Source organism: Tamandua tetradactyla, chromosome 5 (genome assembly GCF_023851605.1).
Source record: "Tamandua tetradactyla isolate mTamTet1 chromosome 5, mTamTet1.pri, whole genome shotgun sequence".
In the NCBI taxonomy this organism is placed as follows: Eukaryota; Metazoa; Chordata; class Mammalia; order Pilosa; family Myrmecophagidae; genus Tamandua; species Tamandua tetradactyla.
The window spans coordinates 94,139,467-94,163,247 of record NC_135331.1 but is presented as its reverse complement, the minus strand read 5'-3'; the positions used below and the strand labels follow the sequence as shown (position 1 = coordinate 94,163,247).

At 40.2% G+C, this 23,781-nt stretch overlaps 2 protein-coding genes and 1 pseudogene across 7 annotated transcripts in view; 1 reads left to right on the top strand and 2 right to left on the bottom strand.

Moving 5' to 3' along the window:
• TBC1D22B (TBC1 domain family member 22B) overlaps positions 1 to 5,187 on the bottom strand; it is a 113,967-nt gene extending 108,780 nt beyond the window's left edge. For all 4 annotated transcript variants that reach the window (XM_077161654.1, XM_077161656.1, XM_077161658.1 and 1 more), the window contains exon 1: positions 4,981 to 5,187. In XM_077161654.1, the coding sequence (XP_077017769.1) occupies positions 4,981 to 5,036 (56 nt within the window). In that variant the 5' untranslated portion in view covers positions 5,037 to 5,187. The remainder of the gene's footprint in view (positions 1 to 4,980) is intronic.
• Positions 5,188 to 5,279: 92 nt separating this feature from the next.
• The window catches only part of LOC143684578 (transmembrane protein 217B-like), a 41,855-nt gene continuing 23,353 nt past the window's right edge, over positions 5,280 to 23,781 (top strand). For 2 of the 3 annotated variants that reach the window (XM_077161653.1, XM_077161651.1), the window contains exons 1-2: positions 5,280 to 5,391; positions 5,628 to 5,704. The gene's annotated coding sequence lies outside the window, so the exon portion shown is untranslated. Of the gene's footprint in view, positions 5,392 to 5,627; positions 5,705 to 7,798; positions 7,946 to 23,781 lie in introns of all 3 variants that reach the window. The other variant, XM_077161652.1, reaches the window with a different exon arrangement.
• LOC143682634 (elongation factor 1-beta pseudogene) lies at positions 21,578 to 23,427 on the bottom strand (annotated as a pseudogene).

Here is a 23,781-nt window from a genome sequence, read left to right as displayed (position 1 = left end):
TCTCAAGATACATCGCAACTACCTGACCACCTAACCCAAAAACCTGGGAGTGACACCTCCATGGCACTTTCTCCCTTGATTTACCAAGTCATGTTGATCTTCTCAAACTAGACCACTACTCTCCATTTCCACTGCCACTGCCGCAGTCTAAGACATCATCACATTTCCCACTACTGATTGCAGAAGTCTCCTAACTGGCCACCTACACTCACTGTGCTCCCCACTGGGAAGTTGAGAGGTACGGTTAGAATGTTTGGAAATGTGGAATTGGGGGCTGGGGGAGCAATGGAGTGAAGTTGTTTGTCCCTGAAGTGGTAGGCATTCCTAGCATTTAGTGGGCAGGGGCCAGGGATGTTAAAGTCCAGAATTAGCCTGCCCCAAATCCAACTATTTGATCCCATTCCCCATCTTTGTTGAGAAATACTCCTCCAAACCATTCTCTTCAGGACAAATGTAATGATATGTTTATAAATACAAATCTCAAATCTGATTGGATCACCCCCTCCCCACTACTATCATCAACCTTCTAGTAATATCCCACTGCTCTTAGGATAAAGGTGAATGCCCTTAACTTGACTGATATTTCTAACTATGAAGGGCCTGGAAATCTCTGTCACTTTGGATTTTATTCTAACAAAAAAAAGAGGCCCATAAAGGGGCAAGAAGAGAAAGAGGAAGGCCATTCAGAAAGCTACAGGAGTAGTCCAGGCAAGAGAAGGCTCAAGTTTGATCCCCAGGGGGTAGAACTGAAAGCGAAACTACTCAGATTTGGAATATATTTTGTTTTGATAAGCCAACAAGACCTGCTGATGAACTGGATGTGACAGTAAGGAAATAAGAACAATCAGACATTAGGATTTGGGGCTTGAGGAACTTGGTGAATGGGGGGACCATTAAGTGAGAGATGACAAGAGCAGCTTTGCCAGGGTGGACATACTTGGATACCAAGACTTCTGTTTGGACATGATAAGTTTGAGATGCCTATAAGACAGCCAAATGGCGATGCATTAACGGGTCAACATCCATATGACAAAGGCCCCTAGCATTGGAAGCCAGGTTTCCTTCCATCTAAGTTAGGGATTTTTTTTTTTTCAGTGATTCTCAAAGTGCAGCCCCCAGGCTAGCAACACCAGCACCATTTGGGTACCTTGTTAGAAACTCAACTTCTTGAACCACACCCCAGACCTACTGAATCAGACACTCTTGAGTGAGATCTGGAAATCTATGTTTTCACAAGTCCTCCAGGTGACTCATGAGCGCTAACGTTTGAGAACCACTGTTCAGAATCATACTCCTCATCACTAATGAACACCTGATGGCCACCTCTGCCCAGCACTAGGCTTCACAGTGCCTCCATAAACTCTCTGCCTAATTAACACAATGGGTGGTGGTTTTTTTTCCACCCAATTTCAGTTTCAGAAACCAAAGCAAGGGGGAAAATAACATAAAAATTGGAAGTACAATAATAAATCATAATTACTGTTATCATAATAATAATCAATAGTATTGAGTACCTCCTAAGTATTTGCTATGCATTATCTCATTTTATCCTTCTAACAGCCTTATGGAATATACTGATTGTCCCCATTTTATGGATAAGGAAACTGAGCACAAAGAGGTTAAGTACCTTGCCCAAAGTCACACCAGCTAGAAAGGGACAGAGCTGGGACCTGAACCCATACAGTCAGAGTTGGGAGATGTAATTCTTAACCACGATGGTATATATGCTTTCCATCTCCTTAGGCATCTATACAAAGACTATTTTACATAATAAGTACCTTGGGCTCTTGTACATAACTAAGAACTTAAAAAAATATTTAATTCCTTAGAGTTATGATATGACCCAGCAAATTCTACTCCAAGGTATATACACTAAAAAGTAGAAAAAAATATATCCACAAAAATTCTGTACATGAATTTCATGTATTCATAATAGCCAAAAAATGGAAATAATCCAAATGCCCATCAACTGATGAATGGATAAACAAAATGTAGTATATCCATACAACGAAATATTATTCAACTACAGAAGAAATGAAGTATTATACATGCTAAAACATGGATGAACCTTAAAAGTATTAAGCTTAGGAAATGAAGCCAGTCACAAAGGCCACATATTGAATTATTAAATTTATATAAAATGGACAGAATAGGCAAATCCATAGAAACAGAAAATAGATTAGTGGTTACCAGGTGCTGGAAGGAAGGAGTAATGGGAAGTGACTGCTAAGAGGCATGCATTTCTTTCTGCGGTGATGGAAATGTTTTGAAATTAGTGGTGATGGATGCCCAGCACTATGAATACCCTTAAAAAAGCAATGAATTGTACACTGTAAAAGGGTTTTATGGTATGTGAATTTCATCCTATTAAAACTGTTATTTTTTTTTTAATAAAAGAGCATTTATTTCAAACAGAGTCAGGAGGTTATCCTGGAGGTTATTCTTATACATTATATAGATATTCTGTTGTAGTTTATGGTGAACTGGAGTGGCTAGAAGGACCTGAAACTGCTGAGCTGTGTTCCAGTAGCCCTGTTTCTTGAAGACTGTATAACTATATAGCATTTACAACGTGACCATGTGATTGTGAAAACTTTGTGTCTGATGCTCCCTTTATCCAGGATATGGACAGATGAGTAAAAGAATAAGGATAAAAAATATATAAATAATAGGGGGGATAAAGGGTAAAAATTGGGTAGATCAAAATATATTAGTTGTCAATGAGACGGAGGAGTAAGGGCTGTGAGATGAGTTCTTTTTTTCTCCTTTTTATTTCTTTTTCTGGAGTGATGCAAATGTTCTAAATATGATCATGGTGAAGAATACACAATTATATGATATCGTGAGCCCTTGATTGTATAATATGGTTAGACTGTATGTGTGTAAATATTTCTCAATGAAAAAACGAGGCATTTAATTAATTTTGAACCTAGGTTATTTTAACTAAATAAAATTCCTATTGTTGTCATTAAGGTCTCTAGATCCTGATCAAAGAAACTGAAAGTTTCTGAAACTTTCTGAAGTACCCTGCCATCACTTTGATTTTTTACCTTTCAATCTGCAGAGTAAACTAGTCTCACTTCTAGAGTGTCATGATCTTAGCATACAGCCATTTGTTTCATTTCTCCACACAGGAGAAAGGTTTTTTTCACTAAAACTGAAAGAGTACAGATGTAAAGTTCTTAAATCAAAGCACCTTTCTATCTAAAAGAACCTTAATTGTCTACCATAAACAGGGGTGTCTGGGGCTTCCCTGCTAAAAGCTCAGACCTGAACAATGTTTCTCTTCAACAAACAAGGCATCAAAAAATCTTATGAAGTGTGGCAACAATTTAATACCTTAAGAATAAACAATAAACCCTAATACTAGGGTAAGAACTTGAGAAACAAGCTTTTAAGTTTACTTGCTCTAACAGTAACAGCAATTTTAATAATTACTATTTATTAAGCAACTGTAATATGCTATATAAACTCTCTCCTAGATTCTTTACAAATACAGTATTTCATTTAGTCTTCACAATAACTCTGAGGAAGTTACTGTTATCCTCATGTCACAGATAAGAAAACCGAGGTCTAGAGAAATTAAGTATTTGTCCTTGGTGGCACAGGTAAATAAGAGACGAGGTCTTTTTTAAATCAAATGGTCTACTCTATTCCTCTACATTCCTCTTTAAAGTGAAAAAAGAAGTCAGAAACTTGAAGAAATTTAATAAAGACTCTTCTTTCTATCTCACAAAAGCAGTGCTTTCAAAAAGTTGACTGTTCCTATAGTCCAAAAGAGGAAGTGTGGAAAACAAAAGATCATTAATAGCAACCAGCAGTCAGTAGGCACAAAAGACCATGCCATGTCCAAAGCTCATATACTCCTTCCTGATTTAACAGTTTTCCCTTTAATTCTGATTACTATCTGAGGATGTCAAATTTTAATGATCTTACTATGGAAAACCCCAGAGAACAGAAGTTAGCACAACTGGAGAGCTCACCAGATCAGGAAGGAAAAGGAATCAGTTGGCAGGAAGTGGTGCTTATCTAAAAACATCAAAAGTCTTTAGCACTAATATTAACACTGTAATTCCACAGCATTACAATCCGAAGTTATCTTTGCATTATTTTAATAATGTATTACTAAAAGTTGATTCCCATCCTATTCGCTATAGGTCTAACAAGATCCTAATAAAATCAGACTGCTACATAGTCATCACTGGCCCTCATTTCTCTCGTTAAAAAGGCACAAATTCGAAAAAAAGTAGTTTAGAAGGTCTGCTCTCCAACTAAACTGAGGAATGAAAGAATTCAGAATTAGTACGTTTGCACACGAATATTACCACGCAGGGAGGAGGGTGGTCTGTAGGCAATGGACAAAAACCTGAAAAATGCCGGGAAAAAAAAAAAAGCCCCGATTCTAGGGTCACCTTGTAATAATTCCTAATGGAAAAGGGCCGACTTGAGATAAAGTACGGTCGGGTTGGAGGATTTTCCTCACTTTTTTTGTCCCTTACAGGCAGCCCGAGCTCCTACCAGAACCTTTTACGAGTCCAGGAGAAAGATTCAAACGTGTGGAACTGGGAGAATAAGGGAAGGGGCTATCCTCAACGCAAGCAACCACCTGTGCAAGGTGACGACCCCCGGAAGGGAATTCTGTTCAAAGTGGGAAGCAGCCCTGGGATGGTCATCCGAACCCAGGGCCGACACTGGCTATTCATCAAACTCCACTTCCCCTTACACCCGGTCTGCTCTGAGGGCAGGCACCCCCTTGGAGACCTCCGCCCCAAGACCCCTGTCTGCCCCCACACTCAGCCGTTTCCCAACTCCTCTGCCTGACAGCAGACCTGCCTCCCCCCGGCAGCCCCCGCCCCCCTAGAGCGGGTTTCCCCAGCCAGCCTTCCCGGCTCGGGGGCGCCCCAGGCCCGCGGGATTTAGGGCTTAGCATCTGGAGAGGTTTGATCCAATCCCCTCTCCGTTTCAGGGTCCTGGGCTCACCTCCCCGGCAGCTTGGCGCTCCTCTTCCAAAACTGCTTGCTGTTCTCGGCGGCCATGGCTCCAGCCCGGGGAAAGCGCTGTAGGCGGGCCTAGCTGGGGGACCCGGCCAGACGCCCCCAGACCCGGCAACCGGAGGGCCAACCCAGGCCGCTTCCCCGCCGCCGGTCACCCGCACCCAGCGCCAGGGAGCGCCATCTTGGATGTGGGCGCCCCTCCACCCAGCGCCGCTGCCATTGGTGGGCTGCAGAGGCCGTGGACGCACGGACCAATCGGGAGCCCGAATCCTGCATGCCCCTGAAGGCGATCGGCCACGTCATGAGCCGGGCATACAGGTGGACGGGGAAGGCGGAGCGTGAACAGGCAAGAAGGCGGGGCTGAAAGTTGCTACCTCCGGGAAGGGAGGAGAAGCAGGTAAAGAAAGGGACCTATGAGAAAGATGAAGGGTTCCGTTTTCTTAGGGAGAAATTAGGTCTCTCGTGTTTCTGAGTCTTATATATATATATGTTTTTAAGAGAGAGCGTGATCTGTATGTATGTATACATATAAAAAATCTTCGACCTAAAAGTCAAGGACTCATGTGTTGATTATGGCCCATTTTTAACATCTCCCGACTCAGTAACACTGTGATTATTATCTTCCCCTTCCAGGTTCTGTTTGGATCCCGCTTATTTATCTGTAAAGTAGAGTCAGTACGGATCCAATAACTGAGTTAACTGTTCTACACGTGAGTAACGGTTATTTTATCAGTCACCCTGGCCTCTGTTAATTGCACTGTGAAAGGAATTTGTTGTAGATGAAATTCGAATGATTTAATCCCTGTTTCAATCAATAATTCTGATTTTCTGACTATGAGAATCTAGATACTAAAAAACAGTGTTTAGGGAATGTTCTTATTTTATCCATCCAATTCAGACTACCACATACTATTTCTTAAGAGGACATAGTATCCCTCTATAGTGTAAATCACAAAGAATAAGGATGTAACCCCAAACATCCTTAATTTCCCTTTTAGTCTAGTATAAATCATTCACCCTTGAATTTATTTTCAATCTGATTTTGACTTAGAATAAGATTTAATATTATCATTTTGAATCTTTTGAATGTCTTCTTGGTGGTTTTGCTTTTTTTTGAGTTTCCCTGGTTGTATACCATGGGAATATTTACATGATGAAGGGAGGTCCAGAGTAGTTTTTGGAGTATGTATTGGAGTATACTTAACGACCTCCTGTCTAAAGAAGGACCTTCTTTTATATGTTTTCAATGGCCACTTTCTACATAGACTTTATCCCCAATGCCAAGCTTCTTTTGACCCCTAATTTTAGAATTATGGGTTTGTATGAAAAGGGCTATTTTTAGTCTCCTGAATCGTTCATGCTTTTACAGACTTTCATCTTATCTTCTCTCAACTAGCACCTTTATGGGCCTTAAATCCATTAAACAAAACCACCTCTGTCTTTTAAATCACTTTAGCCGCCTTTCTATGGCTCTTTTTCTTAGGATGCCGTGGCCAGCACTGCACAGTGAGCCCCCAAATGGGTGGATTTTTGTTGAAGCTGATGTTATCTCTTTATTCTGGACATCCAGAAACTTTGCTGGCATTTTTGGACTTTAGAAGAGTTAATGTCCTGGTGGAATAATCTACGGCGACTTCTAGATTCCTTTCCTTGGTGGTACCTGGCAGTTCAGAGTTCATAACATTAAATATATCATCTGAATTGTCTTTTCTTACGTACACTGCCTTACACTTGTCCACATGGCAAGACACTTGCCACTTTCCAGCATCCTCACATTGCATTAGAAATGTCCCAGAAGATGTCCCTATTGACTTGACATTTCACTAGGCAGAAAGCAGAATATAATTTGTGTGCCTATGTCTCAAAGTATTTCTTTTTCTTAATCATTTATGAAATGTTAAATAACACTGATTCCCAAGGGATGCTATTAATATTGTTCAACACAAAGAAGCTCTGTTATTCTTACTCTGTTTTCTACATCTGTTCTAGTTTGCTATCTGCCGGAATGCAATATACCAGAAATGGAATGGCTTTTAAAAGGGGAATTTAATAAGTTGCTGGTTTACAGTTCTAAGGCCGGGAAAATGTCCCAATTAAAATAAGTCTATAGAAATGTCCAATCTAAGGCATCCAGGGAGAGATACCTTGGTTCAAGAAGGCTGATGAAGTTCAGGGTTTCTCTCTCAAGTGAGAAGGCACATGACGAACACAGTCAAGGTTTTTCTCTCAGCTGGAAGGGCACATGGCAAACACGGCGTCATGCTAACTTTCTCTCCTGGCTTCCGTTTACATGAAGCTCCCCGGGAGACATTTTCCTTCTTCATCTCCAAAGGTTGCTGGCTTGTTGACTCTCTGCTTCGTGGTGCTGCAGCATTCTCTGCTCTCTCCAAATCTCTCATTCTCCGAAATATTTCCTCTATTATAGGACTCCAGTAAACCAGTCAAGACCCACCCAATGGGTGGAGACATGTCGTTACCTAATCCAGTTTAACAAGCACTCCTGATTTAATCACATCTCCAGGGAGATGATCTGATTACAGTTTCAAACATACAGTATTGAATAGGGACTATTCTGCCTTTACAAAATGGGATTTAGATTAAAACATGGCTTTTCTAGGGGCCATACATCCTTTCAAAGCAGCACATTGTCCGTACACATTTTTGGTTGGGAATTGTTAGAGAAAGCATGTCGCCTAATAGGACGTGTCCATTTTACCAAAGATCCTATAAGCTTGAGTAAACCTTTGGTTGAAGAACCATCTTCCTCTCTTGGGAAACACAATCTTCTTCAAACTCTTTTGCAGCTTCAGAAGAATATACTGGAGTGATATAAGAAGGAGACCACCTACCTACCCAGGACTCAAATCTACACTGTATATCAAAGATTATTTGTTTGTTGTCTGTCTCCATCTCCTGCAGCCAAATTCACACCAAACATTGCCCAGCTAGAGGTGAAAATTACTGGTTTAATGTTCCCAAGGTGTCCTTGGAGCCTTTTTGATGGAAGATTTTTTTTTTTGTATGCTGTGTGGTGGGGGTCACATTTCATTCCTTTTTCAGTGTGAATGTCCCATTATTGCAGCACCATTTGTTGATTTGGGGGGGTGGGGGGTGGGGGAGCACTGCATAAGCCAGAAATCAAATCTGGGTCTCCCGCATGGCGGGCAAGAATTCTACCACTGAACCACACTTGCACTCCCTTGATGGAGGTTCTTAGTGGCAGACATATATGTTCACTAGACCAATGCTTCTCATAATTTAATGTACATACAGATCACCTGGGACCTTATTAAAAGTCTAGTTCTAATTCAGTAGGTCTTGGCTGGAGCCTACAATTCTGCATTTCTCCAGAATTCCCAGATGACACTCATGCTGCTGAACTGTGGCCCTCACTTTGTAGATCTTCTCTTAATAGCTCTGTGATCTTTGAATTTGTCTGAAGTGTTTAATTATTTTGAAACCAAGTCAAGGACTCTCCTTAACCTCATCTTCATTCATAATAAGAATTAAACAACTTAGAATGGAGCAAAGTGGAGTTAAGGGAATGAACTGTGCAGGGTTTGTACTAAAAAGAGGTCGTATTTCCCAACGCTTAGGGAAAGTTTTATGTAAGAGATGGGACATGCAGGAAAAGAAAGAGAACAGCCTGAAGAACAGTAGAGAGGTCATTTCAGAGCAGATGCTCCGTGAGGAAAATAATAAGAGAGAATAAAAGCCTTTAGACTTAATAACAAAGAGTGCTGGTGGACTTTAACCTCAGTAAAAGAATGAAGTGGAAGGATGTAGACACTGTGATGACAGGAAGGGTTAAGAAATTAGGCAAGAAACAGCCCTCATAATGCACTGTAGAATGTTGCACCAACAAAGGAATGGTGAGATCAAGCTGGGATTTAAGGATAAGAGAGCTTTTTTGGTATCTAACCAACTAGAAAAAGCCAAATGAAAGAAATCAGTCATATTGGAGAAGGCAAAGGGATATACGAAAATCTGAAGAAGCAAGAATTTACTGAAATAAAGAAGGGAAGACAGAGTGATTAGAGCTTGGGATGTGGGTGAAAGAAAGATTAGGTACTTTGTTCTTAGGAATTTATTATATTAAGTCAAAAGGAGGGGGGAAAGCTCTGTGCATAAAGAAGTTCTGCACCTTATAACCAATAATAAATAGTGTGTATGTGGGGGGGGGAATATAATATTAAGATTTAAACATGAGGTTGTGGTTATACAAATTATGGTATGTGGTTTATAAATTTGATGAGCATATTGTGCCATGAAAAAGTGTTGAAATAATGAATTGTAACAAATGGAGCACACTAATGCAAGGTGTATATGGGAACTCTATTTTATGCATGATTTTTTTCTTCAAACCTTCAACTTCTCTAATAATTATATTTAAAAATGTTGAAAGCTACGTAGCACGTGGAAAAGGATTATAGTGTGATGTAAAGAGAGGAGACTGCAGAATGCAAAATACCATTGCTTGATTTCAATAAAAATACATTGAAATGTATGGTCAAAGACTGGAAGAAACATGGGAAATTAAGCAATTTTTGTTAGATGGTAGAATTATAGATCTTTTTCTTCTGGAGATTTTCTTTAATACTGCCATAGTTTTTATTATTGTGAAATATATCAGTTATGCAATGAACCAGGGGTTGGCAAGCTTGTTTATAAAGGGCCAGATAGTAAATATTTTAGATTCTGCAGGATATGCAATCTCTGTTGCAAGTCCTTAACTCTGCCATTGTAGCATAAAAACAACCATAGACAATAGGTTAATGAATGAGCATGGCCGTGTTGCAATAAAATGGCATTTATGGACATTGAAATTTGAATTTCATATAATTTTCACATCACAAAATATTGCTCTTCTGTCCATTTTTTTTCAACAATTTTAAAATGTAAAGACCATTCTTAGCTCATGGCCCATATAAAGACAGATGGTGCACCAGATTTTACCCACAGCTGGCAATTTGCCAATCCCTGCAATAAACAATAAAAGGCAAATAATATATACACATATACCCATAATCCAGACTGAAAAACAAAAAACGTTAAGATACAATTATAATCTCCATTTTTTCCCTTCCTGATCCCGTTCCCTTCCCTCTCTCCAGTAAACACTCTGTTGAGTTATATATTAGCAGTCCCATGCATGTGGTAGACATGTTATATATGCAAGTTTCCATAAACAACATGTTTTTCACATTTGAAACTATAAATAGCTTCACACTGTATGTATGCTTCAGCAACTGGCTTTTTTCACTTAACACTTTGCTAATACATGGAGCTCTAGTTTATTCACTTTAACTGCTACATAGTGTTCTACTACGTGAATGTCCCTCAATTGTCATTGCCAGTTATTTATTTTGAACGGTGCTGCAGTTAACATTCTTTTATACATTATTGTGTGCAAAATTTCCCTAGAGCAACTTAAAATTAGGCCTAAGAGTCACCCCAAGAGAACCTCTTTTGTTGCTCAGATATGGCAACACAACAAGCAAACTCACCGCCCTCTCCCTGTCTACGTGGGACATGACTCCCAGGGGTGTGAACCTTCCTGGCAACGTGGCACAGAAATCCTAGAATGAGCTGGGACTTAGCATCAAGGGATTGAGAAAAACTCTAGAATGAGCTGAGACCCAGCATCAAGGGATTGAGAAAACCCTCTCGACCAAAAGGGGGAAGATGAAATGAGGACAAAGTGTCAATGGCTGAGAGATTCCAAACAGAGTCGAGGGGTTATCCTGGATGTTATTTGTGCTGGTTTGAAAGGAAGTATGCTCCCCTAAGAAAAGCCATGTTTTAATATAAATCCCATTTCATAAAGGTAGAATAATCTCTATTCAATACTGTATGTTTGAAACTGTAATGAGATCATCTCACTGGAGATGTGATTTAGTCAAGAATGGTTGTTAAACTGGATTAGGGGATGACATGTCTCCACCCATTTGGGTGGGTCTTGATTGGTTTATTGGAGTCCTATAAAAGAGGAAATATTTTGGAGAATGAGAGATTCAGAGAGAGCAGAGAATGCTGCAGCACCACGAAGCAAAGAGTCCACCAGCCAGTGACCTTTGGAGATGAAGAAGGAAAACGCCTCCCGGGGAGCTTCATGAAACCGGAAGCCAGGAGAGGAAGCTAGCAGAAGATGCCGTATTCGCCATGTGCCCTTCCAGCCAAGAGAGAAGCCCTGACTGTGTTTGCCATGTGCCTTCTCACTTGAGAGAGAGACCCTGAACTTCATCGGCCTTCTTGAACCAAGGTATCTTTCCCTGGATCCCTTTGATTGGACATTTCTATAGACTTGTTGTAATTGGGACATTTTCTCGGCCTTAGAACTGTAAACTAGCAACTCATTAAATTCCCCCTTTTAAAAGCCGTTCCGTTTCTAGTGTATTACATTCCGGCAGCTAGCAAACTAGAACATTATTCTTACGCATTAAGTAGATATCACCTTGTTATCCAAGAGGAAGTGGAGAGGCTGGAGGGAACTGCCTGAAAATATAGAGCTGTGTTCCAGTAGCCATATTGCTTGATGATGATTGTATAATGATATAGCTTTCACAATATGACTGTGTGATTGTGAAAATCTTGTGTCTGATGTTCCTTTTATCTACCTTGTCAACAGATGAGTAGAAGATATGGAATAAAAATAAATAACAGGGGGAACAAATGTTAAAATAAATTTAGTTTTGAAATGCTAGTGATCAATGAAAGGGAGGGGTAAGGGGTATGGTATGTATAATTTTTTTTTCTGTTTTTGTTTTATTTTTCTGTTGTCTTTTTATTTCTTTTTCTGAATTGATGCAAATGTTCTAAGAAATGATCATGATGATGAATATGCAACTATATGATGATATTGTGAATTACTGATTATATGTGTAGAATGGAATGATCACATATTAAGAATGTTTGTGTTTCTTTCCTGTAATTTTTTTTTTAATTTAAAAATTAATTTAAAAAAATTTTTTAAAAAGGAGGGTATTGAGTGAATGAATGAAGGGACTTCGGTAGAGGTGAAAAAGGATGATTTTGCCTATGGTTGGCCTTATTTTGATGCAGCACTGCACCAGATTATTGCCAGACTCTATACATAGAAATTAATCTGTTCTTCCAGCTAGTTTTTATTGACCATCTACCATATATCAGGCACAAAACTATATTAAAAGTTGTGTACAAGTCCCTGCCCTCTACAAATGCAGAGTCTCACAGGGGAGAAAGGCTAGGAAGTAAAGCAATGTGACAAGTGATAAAGATAGAGATGTGTACTATGTCCTAAGAAAGCACATGGTGTAGCATGGTCTGCTCTGCTTGGGAAGCTGAACAAGCTCTAGAAGAATGAGTAGGATTTTACCAGGTAGACAGGGAGGGAAAACATCCTAGGCAGAATGAGTAACATATATGGAATTATGGAGTTTCCTCAAGTGAATTCACATTTGAGAAACCATGTAGGAGATGTTGGCGGTGCTTCACTCAGATCTCTCAACCATTCACTGTGTTCAGTACATCTCTTTGCTTGAAAGCTCTTCCCCCCAACTCCATATGCACTGCTTTCTGCACAAATTCATGCATACTGGAAGTGCCTAGGAATTAACACCTTCTAGAGCAGCCCTTCAGCAATGACTCTGGAGCTTGTGTAGAAAAAAAACAGCACCCTCACCCCTGATGTGGGATAGTTCTGAGGTGTAGGTATCCCAGAGTTTTGTGGTTTTTTGTTTTTTACAGGTTTAAGCTCCTGTGGTAATTGGCTTGATAGCACATCCTACTTTTCTTCCCTGTATCTTTTCTACCTTTTTCCCACTGGTGTTTCTATCAACTCCCAAATAAACTCGAATCCTTGTCTCAGCAACAGCTTCTCAAAGAACCCAAACTAAAATAAATCATAAGTAGCTATATATTGTAGGAACAAAGTATGCAAATAGTGGAGTGCACTGACAGGAGAAATTGGGGCAAGCCTTCCTTCTCATGGAAGGCTTCTAATGCCATATGAGGATTGCACTTTTTTTCCAAGCGATGGGACAGTATTTCTGTTTGCTAAAGCTGCCAAAATATAATACACCAGATATGGGTTGGCTTTTACAATGGGGATTTCTTAGCTTATAAATTTACAGTTCTCAGACCATGAAAATGTCCAAATTAAGACATCATCAGGACCATACCCGAGAAAGGCCACCAATATCTGGGGTTCCTCTGTCAGATAGTAAGGCACGTTCCAGGCGTCTGCTGGCCCTTTACTCCTGGGTTTCATTGCTTTCAGCTTCTGGATCCAATGCCCTTCTCTTTGAGCTTCTGCAGGTCATCTTTTATCTACTCTAGGGCTTTTCTATATAACCTCTCTGGGCTTTTTCTGCCTTTATCCTCATAAAGGTCTCCAATAAAAAGGATCGTGGTAGTTAGGTTCAGGTGTCAACTTGGCTAGGTGAAGGTGCCTAGTTCTATTGTTGTGGACATGAGCCAATAGCATGTGAACCTCATCTGTTGCTGATTACATCTGCAGTTGGCAAGGAGGTGTGCCTGCTGCAATGAATGACATTTGATTTAATTGTCTGGAAGCTTAAATGAGAGAGCTTAAAGTAGTACAGCCCAAGCAGCTCAGCATACCTTATCTCAGCACTCGCAGCTCAGCCCAGGCCTTTGGAGATGCAGAAAGGAATCACCCCAGGGAAAGTTGTTGGAACCCAGAGGCCTGGGGAGAAGGCCAGCAGAGATCACCCTGTGCTTTCCCATGTAAGAAAGAACTTCGGTTGAAAGTTAGCTGCCTTTCCTCTGAAGAACTAATGAAATAAATCCCTTTTTAGCTCTAAAGAAGGCCTAGGGCTCTATCTGAGATTCTACAAAAGTTTCACACACTATGAAACTGTCCAGAAAAACTACAGCCTCCAGATGGGTTCCTAGGCCAGATAAACCCTAAATCCCAGAGGGGCCAGCGTCTCCAAGAACATCAACTAATTTTGTCCACCTATCCCATAGTATCAGCACCCATTTCCAACATGAAAAAGTTAGAATGGCAGAGCCCAAATACCCCTAAAGATTGGGAGTAGGATCAAAGGAGAAGGAGTTATAAAAGAGAAGACAGGATTTAACAAATGAATATGACTGCTGAATCATTATACTGATATATCTTTTAGTCTCCAGTGTTTGGGAGCAACTAGAAGGAAAAATCTAAAATTGTTGAACTGTAACCCATACCAAACTCTGAAATCTGTTTTATAATTGCTTGTTACAATGTACTTTGAAATTTATTGCTTTTTTTGGTATACATGTTATATTTCACAATTAAAAAAATAAACTAAAAAAAAAGAACATGGCCTTTTCTGAGGTACATAACAGCTTCAAACCAGCGCAGACAGTCATTGAAAGTTTAATCAGGGACCTGCAATGACCAGATTTTCTTTGCAGAAGATAACTTTAGTTACACTTAAAACCATTAAATGGCTCTGCTATACTTAGAGTGAAATCCAAACTCCTAAGCATGGCCTAAAAGATCCTACATGATCTGACCCCTGCCCGCCTTTCCATCCTCTGAGAAACATGTGTTGGGTTGGCGACTGTGGGGCTATTGTTGACCCTAATGGCACTGCAAGGTCAAAAGCCAGATGAAGATTCTGGTAGATTGAATTATTTGTTCTCAGTTCTCCGACACTCTTACCATGTGACATTGTAGTATACAAGAGCAAATGGAGTTTATTTCCCTGCTAGACTTCTTTTGGCTAATGGAATATGGGTAAAAGATACAGTATGCCTTAAGATGTATCAGAGATTTACACTCTTGCACTCATGCCATTCACCATGAGAAGAACTTGCAGCACTGGAGAGCAGCCTGTCCAAGGAAGATAAGAGATAGTCAAGCAGACAAAAGGCCAGACTGAAGCCTGAAGTCAACCTGAAATAAAGCCACCCAGCCAACTGCAGACCCGTGATAAGAAAAAGAAATTATTGTGGTTGTAAGCCACTCGATTTTACATCATTATTGTAGCAATAGCTGGCAACTACAGGAGGGAAGTGGAGAAGTACAAGAGAAAAGCAAGCTGGCAAATTCTTTCAAGAAACTCAGCAGTGGAGTTCTGGGAAGATAATGGAATAGGATAGATCGAGTTCAACCCTGCTCCAAGGAACGGCTAGAGAAGAGATGGGGAATCACCTGAGATGGTGATTCCAGGGTGTAAGTGACCTGGGAGAGTCTTCTGCACCACATAGGATGGCCCTGCTTGCAGAAGCTGAGGAACTGAGAACCGGAGAACCAGAGATCATCCGCCTGGTGCAAATAGCCTAACATGGAAGCCTGGAGCCCTGAGGAGTGCACAAATGGGGGAGACAGGGACTAGGAAGTAAGCCAAGTCATTCTCCTTGACACAGTTGTGGACATGTGGTGAACAGAGACATGGATATTTGGAGTTGCTTGGAGCCCAGGAGACTTTGCCATGAGGTGTTAAGCAAGCCAGAACTGGAGAGAGCCAAAAGAAGCCATGAGATGAAGACCAGCCCCGGAGAAGCAAAGTGAGGAACTCCACAGAAACAGAGGCTGAAAGCAACAGAGTCCAGGAGAAAGGAAACTGCAGATACCAGCATGTGACTTGCCAGCTGACAGAGCTGTTCTGGTCCCATCAACCTTTCTTGAATTAAGGTATCTTTTACTGGATGTCTTAGTTTGGACATTTTTATAGGCTTAGAACTGTAAACTTGTAACTTACTAAATTTCCCTTTTTAAAAGCTGTTCTAGTTCTGATATATCGCATTCTGGCAGCTTACAAAGTAAAACCATGTGGAACTAAGCCAAGTCTCCTTGAGTTTTTCCAGGTGAGGCCATCCTAGATTAGCCAACAGCCAGTAAGGCCTTAGACATATGAATCAGCTCAGCCAAAATCCTCAGAGCTGCCTGGCCAACCCACAGTTGACCCAGACATTTTAATTAATCCAGTTAAATTTGGCCAAGCCAGCCCCAGAACAGTTGAACCAATCCCACAGATTTTGCACTAAATATATGTTCATTCTTTTATGCCACTGAGGTTTTTTTGTATGTGTTTTTATTTCAATTTTTATCTTGAAATTTTAGACTTACCAGGAAGTTACCAAAATTGTATCCTTCACCCAAGTTTCCCTAATAACATCTTATATAACTAAAATATAAGTATCCAAACCAGGAGTTAACATTGATATAATACTATTAATTGATCTAATGACCTTGATTGAATTTTACCAGTTGTCCTACAAATAATCTTTTTTGAGTCCAGGATCCAATTTAGAAGCCTACATTTCATTTAGCTGTCATGCCGCCTTAGTCTCTGCTACTGAGGTTTTGTGGTTATTTGTTTTGTGGTATCGTTGTGGCAATAGATAACTGATAGACATGTTCTCCAGCCTTCTCCATAAGTCCATGATCTATGCCTTAACTGCTTAAATCAACCAATTGTTGGCATCTGTTGCTTACTCTAAACATGGAGAAAGGCTGAATGTAAATTAGAAACAGAGGGTTAAGAAGAGATTATTTGAGGCGGGAGAAACTTTATCATGGCTATAGGCAGAAAATTGAAGGCAGTTGATTTTGTTTGTATATAACTGTATCTGCAAGAAACACAAAACAGTGCTTTAAACAAAATATAGGTCACAGTGTCTCATGTGAAAGACTAAACTGCTGTGGCATTTCTGCACTGTGAAATCTTCAGGGGCCTTGGCTCCTTCTCTCTTGCTGCTCCATCTTGTCATTGTCCAGTTGGTTCCAGATGGCTCACCACCACATTCACATTTCAGCCATTAGGATGGTGGAAAGGGAGAACATGACCATTCTTAATACCTGCTCCTTCCATCTCATTCTCAGAAACTGGTCACATGGCCAAATCTAACTCCAAGAGAGACTGAGAAATGCTAACTTTATTCTGGCCAAATGTGTATGTCTGAATATTCTGTCACTATGCAAGAAGGAGCAAATAGATAATAGTAGCCTCTGCCATGTCAATGAAAAAGGAATAATTTATGGAAGGAAATCTCTGTGGTAGACTTTATTATGCATTCCCTTCCTTATTCATTTTACTAAGGTGACTTTTTTTTGGGTGGGATGTGGCAACTATATTCCCAATCCTAGTATAAATTATGATTTTTGTAAACCAAATAAGGCAATCCCATTCAGCTTTGCCAGAAACTTCCTATCCCAACCTCCCCTGCAATATGGTGGCCATGTTACTCAGAACTGACCATTAAGGGAAGACTTCTGGAGGGTTCTGGGAAATGTTTTGCTTCCTCTGAAAGAGGAAGAGAGCTCAGTGACACACCCCTGTTTGGGATATTGGTTCAAGACATTGTGGCAATCAGCTTATGGCCACAAAAGAAAGACCAAAAGAATTACAGGTGCTAACCTAGAGCCCTAACAACTTTTTAAAGCGCTAAATGATCCTGAAAGATAGATAGGGATGAGCCAGGTGGAAAAGGGCAGAAAAGATAGTTTAGAAAGTGAGAGTATTATATACATGAGAAGGAATGCTCTGAGATGCACCTGGAAAGGTGGATAGGAGTCAGATTGTGATGACTTTGTAAGCAGCGGTGTGTTGTATTGTCAGAACTGGGATAGTTTCCCTGCTTGTTCGCTAATTCACCATCAAAGCATAACCGGCATTTCCTCTTTATAGGTTCAAGAGGTCTGTCCCTTCCCCATACAAAGAGTAAAAAAGACTTTTGTTTCGGAGAATCTAGGTACTTGAAGACAGAAATCTAGAATTATGTAGGTTGGTAGGTGGTATTGGTTTGAAAAACTGAAGAAGGGAAAGTTCCCAGGTGCCTACAAGAAGTAGTATTTCTCTACCCTTGGGGGAATGGAGAAGTGGGAGATTCTGTGTGGACGCTCTCCCAGCATCATGGGGTAGCAGGGCATCTGATAGGTCAGCTACATCGACCCCTGGCTGGGAATGATTTCTAAGCCCCAGCCTTTGAGACTGTGAGCAGTGGGAATATGAGGCTTGGACATCAAGTACCTCAAAGTGACCATGAGTACCTCAAAGTGACCACACTGGTCTGAAGTCCAGAGCCCTTACCTATGGTTCCAAGATTGGGTGACCCAGGGGTTCTATGTGACCGTGGCAAGAGTGGGAAAGGAGAAAAAGTGAAAAAAAAAAAACTGATGGAAATAGAATTTCTCCAAAACCTCTTGAAGATAGGGGCTGAGTCAGACTTTATATTTGTATTAGTCAGGGTTCTCTAGAGAATCAGAACCAACAAGAGATATCTGTATATGTGGGATTTTATAAAAGTCCCTCACACAAATGTGGGGATACACGAGTCCAAATTTTGTAGGGCAGGCTGCAAGCTGCAAGCTGGCAATTCTGATAAAGATCTCTGATGAATTCCCCTGGAGAGGGTGGCTGGCTGAAGTAAAGGCAAAAGTTCTTTCTTCTGACTGTGGAAGTTGTCACTTTTCCCTTAAAATCCTTCAACTGATTGGATTAAACATCACTCATTGTGAAGACACTCCCCTTAGTTGATCATAGATGTAATCAGCCATAGATGCAATCAACTGATTGATGACGTAGGTCCATCAAATGTCCTCCAAGTAATGGTTAGGCCAATGCTTGCTTGACCAGACAACTGGGCACCATCACCTGGCCAAGTTGAACCACATAAACCTAACCATCACAATATTGTTTAGAAAAATAAAGAAGAGAGCTACTTCTTGCATGAGAATGTTGGGTTCTGTGCAAATTCATATTGTGGTGCACAAAGTCAAGGGAAAGGGGGTAAGAGGAGGTCATAATATTTGGAGTCCAGCCTCCACCCCCAGGTACAACATATGTTCACCTTTTTAAGGTTCTGCCACCTCTCAGGATCTCTGCCATTGGGGAGTTCAAAGTATCAACACTTCCACCACCTAGACAGCCACACTCTCTCTTTATTTCTTTTTCTGGGGTGATGCAAATGTTCCATAAATGATCGTGGTGATAAATACACAACTATGTGATGATATTGTGAGCCACTGAGTGTATAATATGGTTGGAAAAATGTGAGTGAGGATTTCTCAATTAAAAAAAAATAGTATTGGCCAAGTCCTTGAGGGACAAGAGAAGAAATATAGAACTACTAAGCTTTACCACTGCAGAAACCTCTGATACTGTCTTAAATATTAGGGACTCCCAAGTCAATAAGCCAAGCCCTTGATCTTGAGGTTTGTTTTTGTGGTGGAGGACCTAAGTTATGCCTAAGAGTTACTTCCAGAACCTCTCTTGTTGCTTAAATGTTGCCTCTCTCTAAGTCCAACTCTGCAAGGAAAATCAATACCCTCCCCCTCTTTGTGGGACATGACATCCAGGGGTGACAGTCTCCCTGGCGGAATGGAAGATGACTCCCAGGGATGAGCCTGGCCCTGGCATAGTGGGTTTGACAATGCCTTCCTGACCAAAAGGGGGAAAAGAAATGTAACAAAGTAAGGTTTCAGTGGCTAATAGAGTTTAAATGGAGTCGAGAGGCTATTCTGGAGGCTACTGTTACACAAGCTTTAGCTCGATATTGCTAATTATCACGGTTTGCTAAACCCCAACCAAAACCATTCCTGTTAATCCTAAAGAACATCTAGGGCTCTGTCTGAGATTCTACAAAAGTTTCACGCACTATAATTACTTTCCAGAAACCTACAATCCCCAGATGGGTTCCTAGGCCAGATAAGTCCTGAAACCCAGAGGGGCCAGCCTCTCCAAGAACATCAACTAGCTCCACCCCACTAACCCTTATTATCAACACCCCTTTCCAACATGAAAATGTTCGAATGGCAGAGCCCAAATACCCTAAAGATTGGGAGCAGGAACAAAGGAGAAGGAGGAGTTATAAAAGAGAAGATAGGATTTAACAAATGAGTATGACTGCTGAATCATTATATGGATATTTCTTTTATTCTTGAGTGTCTTGGAGTAGCTAGAAGGAAAAACCTAAAATTGTTGAACTGTAACCCAAACCAAATTCTGAAATCTGTTCTATAACTACTTGTTGCAATGGGCTTTAAAATGTATTTCTTTTTTGTATATATGCCATATTTCATAATAAAAAATGTTCATTGAATAATGTAAATAAAAAAGAGTGTACCCTTATAATATATAAGAAGCTTATACAAATTGGAAGAAAAAAGTCACAAACACCAAATACAAGAATGTATTTGTAAAAAACTTGTAACAAAGGAAATAAAACAAATACTTTAAAAACATTCAACCTCAGGAGCAATCAATAAAATACAAATTTTAAATATCATTTTTCACTTACTATATAAGTTAAAGGTAAATGAAATAAGAAATTTTAAAATAATACCCAAATATGTGCTAAAACAGGTATGCACATATATTTTTGGTGGAAGACTGAATTAGTAACAACCATTTGATGTTTTGGTTTTATCTAGTGTTTTCAAGTTATTTTCTTGCTTAAATTAACCTTATTAATTCAATATGTAAATATATAGGCACAGGTGTGCACGTGCACACACATACACACACACAAATTGTGTTAGCCAATCTCCAAGTTAGCCCTCAAGCATCCCTGCCTCCTGGTATCTACACCCTTGCGTAGTCTCCTCCTACGTTGCACGAGGGTTGGTCTATGTGACCTATCAAATATGGCTGAAGCTATGGATGTCACTTCTGAGATTAGGGTTATAAAAGACACTATAGCTTTCGTTTTGGTCACTCTCATTCGCCCTCTCGCTCGACTCTCTTGCTCTGGGGGAAGCCAGGTGGCATGTTGTGAGGACACTCGGGCAACCTGTGGAAGGGCACACACACAATGTGAGGAACTGAAGTCTCTGGCCAACATTGGGCAAGGAACTAAGGCTTCCCTCCAGCCACTTGGAGAATGAACTTGGAACAGCATCCCCTTCCCCCTCAGAGCCTCGGATGACTGCAGTCCCATACAGCAGCGCAGCTGCACTTCATGGGCCACCCCAAGCTAGAACCTCTCAGCTACACCACTCCCTGATCCCTGACTCTACAGAAAACGTGAGATAATAAATGTTTAACATAAGCTGCTAAGGTTTCAGGCAATTTTTTGTAGTTACAGATAACTAATATAATAGTTTGGGGGGGAAGTCAAATATACTTAAAGGCTTAAATTTTAAAATAAAGACAAAAAGACAGCAGTTTTCTGTCTCCTGCCTTCAGAGGCACCTAAATGTACTCCCCAGAGGCCACCGCCCAAGTGCTGGACTGCCTCTGCCAGACTTATTGTTATAAAAAGAAAATAAATGTATATATTTAAACTACTGTTAAGTCTCTGTTCTATGAAGTCAAATGCGTTAAGTAATATAGGTTTCTTAGGCTGTAAAACCTTATAATGTGCTATTCATTGCTATTGCTATTTTCCTCCCCTGACCCAAAGATGGGATACATTCAGCTGAAGGGAACTGGCAGCAACTCTGCTGGGTTCATAAATCAAGTTGTGAGAAAAACTGAAAATAGAAGTTTCTTACCATAATTGAGTAAATCTAAGATGCCATCAACTGTAAAATGCATCAGTAGTTTAAGTGCCACTGAGAGAAAGATGCTACTAATTAAATTATGCTTCGGTGCTTTCTTATCACTTTGAATTTTTATTTTCTGCTTAGTAAAAGATACATCTAGGCATAATTTATTTGTTTGTTTTTCAAACTCTTATTTAAGTGCAGTGATCTAGGATGAACCTTAGATCTTGTTGAAAGCAGTAGCATCCATGGACTGCACATGATCCTCAAAAGCAGTTATCTGCTCCTCCAGCATATCTGTTCCAACTTTATCATCTTCAACCACACACTGAATCTGAAGTTTTTAAATTCCATATCCCACTGGCACTAGTGGGATATGGAATTAAAAGAGCCCCAGACCAAGCCATCTGCTTGAATACTTCTGATCCATTCCTCTAATTTGGCCATTATCTGTCTCATCATCCCTTGGTTTCACATCTAGTTAAATGGAAGACTTGACAACAAGGGCAAGTTTTTTTGGCTTTCTTTGACTCACACCGGGTAAGGCATTCTTCTCATAGCTGCTTAGCTTCACTTTCCTCTTCCTCATCGGACCCAAAAAGTTCAATGTCATTATCATCTTTACTATCTGCACTTACACTTCCAGTGGTGTCTTCCACATTCACAGGCCCATACTTACCCAAAGCTTTTTTCGCTCCTGGCAGGCTGGCTTTTTCCTTTTCATAAGACTTGATGTGATTATACCAATGTAAGGCCTGATCCAAGTCAGCAGCAGGTGGGGGACTGGAGACTGCTTCACATACTGCCACATCTGCTTGTGATGGCACATATCCCTTGATGTAGCTCTTGTCCACCAAGTAATCGTTGAGCACCTGGAGGCTAGCTGTGCTTTTCAGGTCTCCAAAACCCGTGGGGACGGCTCTATCTGGGAACTGCAGCAGCGGAGGGAAAAAGGAGCGCATGTAGTCCACCCCAAGTGCCGAAAGTAAAAAAGGCTAGTCATAATTTTTTTTCTCTTCCAAATACAAAATATTTTTATTTTGCATTATTTCATGTCATCTAAGTTCAAAATGGTGACTGAAAGCTTCCATAAATATGGCATTCAGAGGGTTACTCTCCAGTTTTGTTTCTGTCATGTTGTCTAAGATTACATAAATAAACTAAGGTTTCTGCACATAGAGGATATTCTTATGGTATCTCTACAGAGTAAATTTTCTCATGCTTTTAAAGGTAAAAGGATAAGTGAAGGCTTTATCCAAGGTGATATTCAAAGGGTCACTCTCCACTGTGAATTCTGTCATGTTGTCTGAAGGCAGAACATTGAGCAAAGGCTTTCCTACAAATATGGCATTTGTATCGTTTCTCTCCTGTGTGAGTTCTCTCATGATGACTCAGGAAAGAAGGCTTTCACACATTGATGGCATTCATAATGGTTTCTCTCCAGTGTGAGTTCTTATATGTTGTGTCAGGTCAAGAGAAAGTTTTCCTACAAAGATGGCATTCATGCAGTTTCTCTCCAGTGTGAGTTATCTCATGTGCTCAAAGTTGACAAAAATGAGGGAAGACTTTCCCACATAGATGGCATTCATATGGTTTCTCTTCAGTGTGACTCCTCTCAAACATTGACCAAACATAGAACAATGGATGATGGCTTTTTCACATATGTGGAATTCATATCTTTTCTCCCCAGTTTGAGTTCTCTCATGTTGTCTTTTGGAAGAATACAGAGTGAAGGCTTTCTACATACACGGCATTCATATGGTTTCTCTCCAGTGTCAGATTCATTGTAATGTGTAAGGCCATATTTTTGAATAAAAGATTTACTAATTTGATGACATTCAGATGATTTATTTCTAGTGTATATTTGCTTTTGTTTACTAGCAGATGAATGGCCACTGAAGGCTTTTCCAATGAGATTGTTGTGGTATGGTTTCTTTCTACGAGGTGTTAAGACCTGTTGATTCACTCTAGATGTGTGAGTAAAATCATCTGGCAATTCACTATATGTAATGCCTGTCTCCTTAATATAGGAACTCTGCCTCTGAAGTAGAGGAGAGACCACAAAAGGTTTATCCATAAAAATGCATTCATATAACTATTACTTCTAGACAAATAATTCATTGACAGCTTCCAATTAAAATTTTATCCTTGTTAGATACTTAAGATGTTATTCTGCATCCACAGGGATCTTCTTTTTATAACATCACAAATACAGAGGTATGTCACCAATTTTGAAGACTTTATGATGCTACAAAATTGAGGATATGAGCCATGTTTATGCAATTTCTTTTTATAAAATCACAGGCTATACTTCTGAATTCAGTTAATTTGTGCCTGAATTCACACCATTACATAACTTTTCTGTATTAG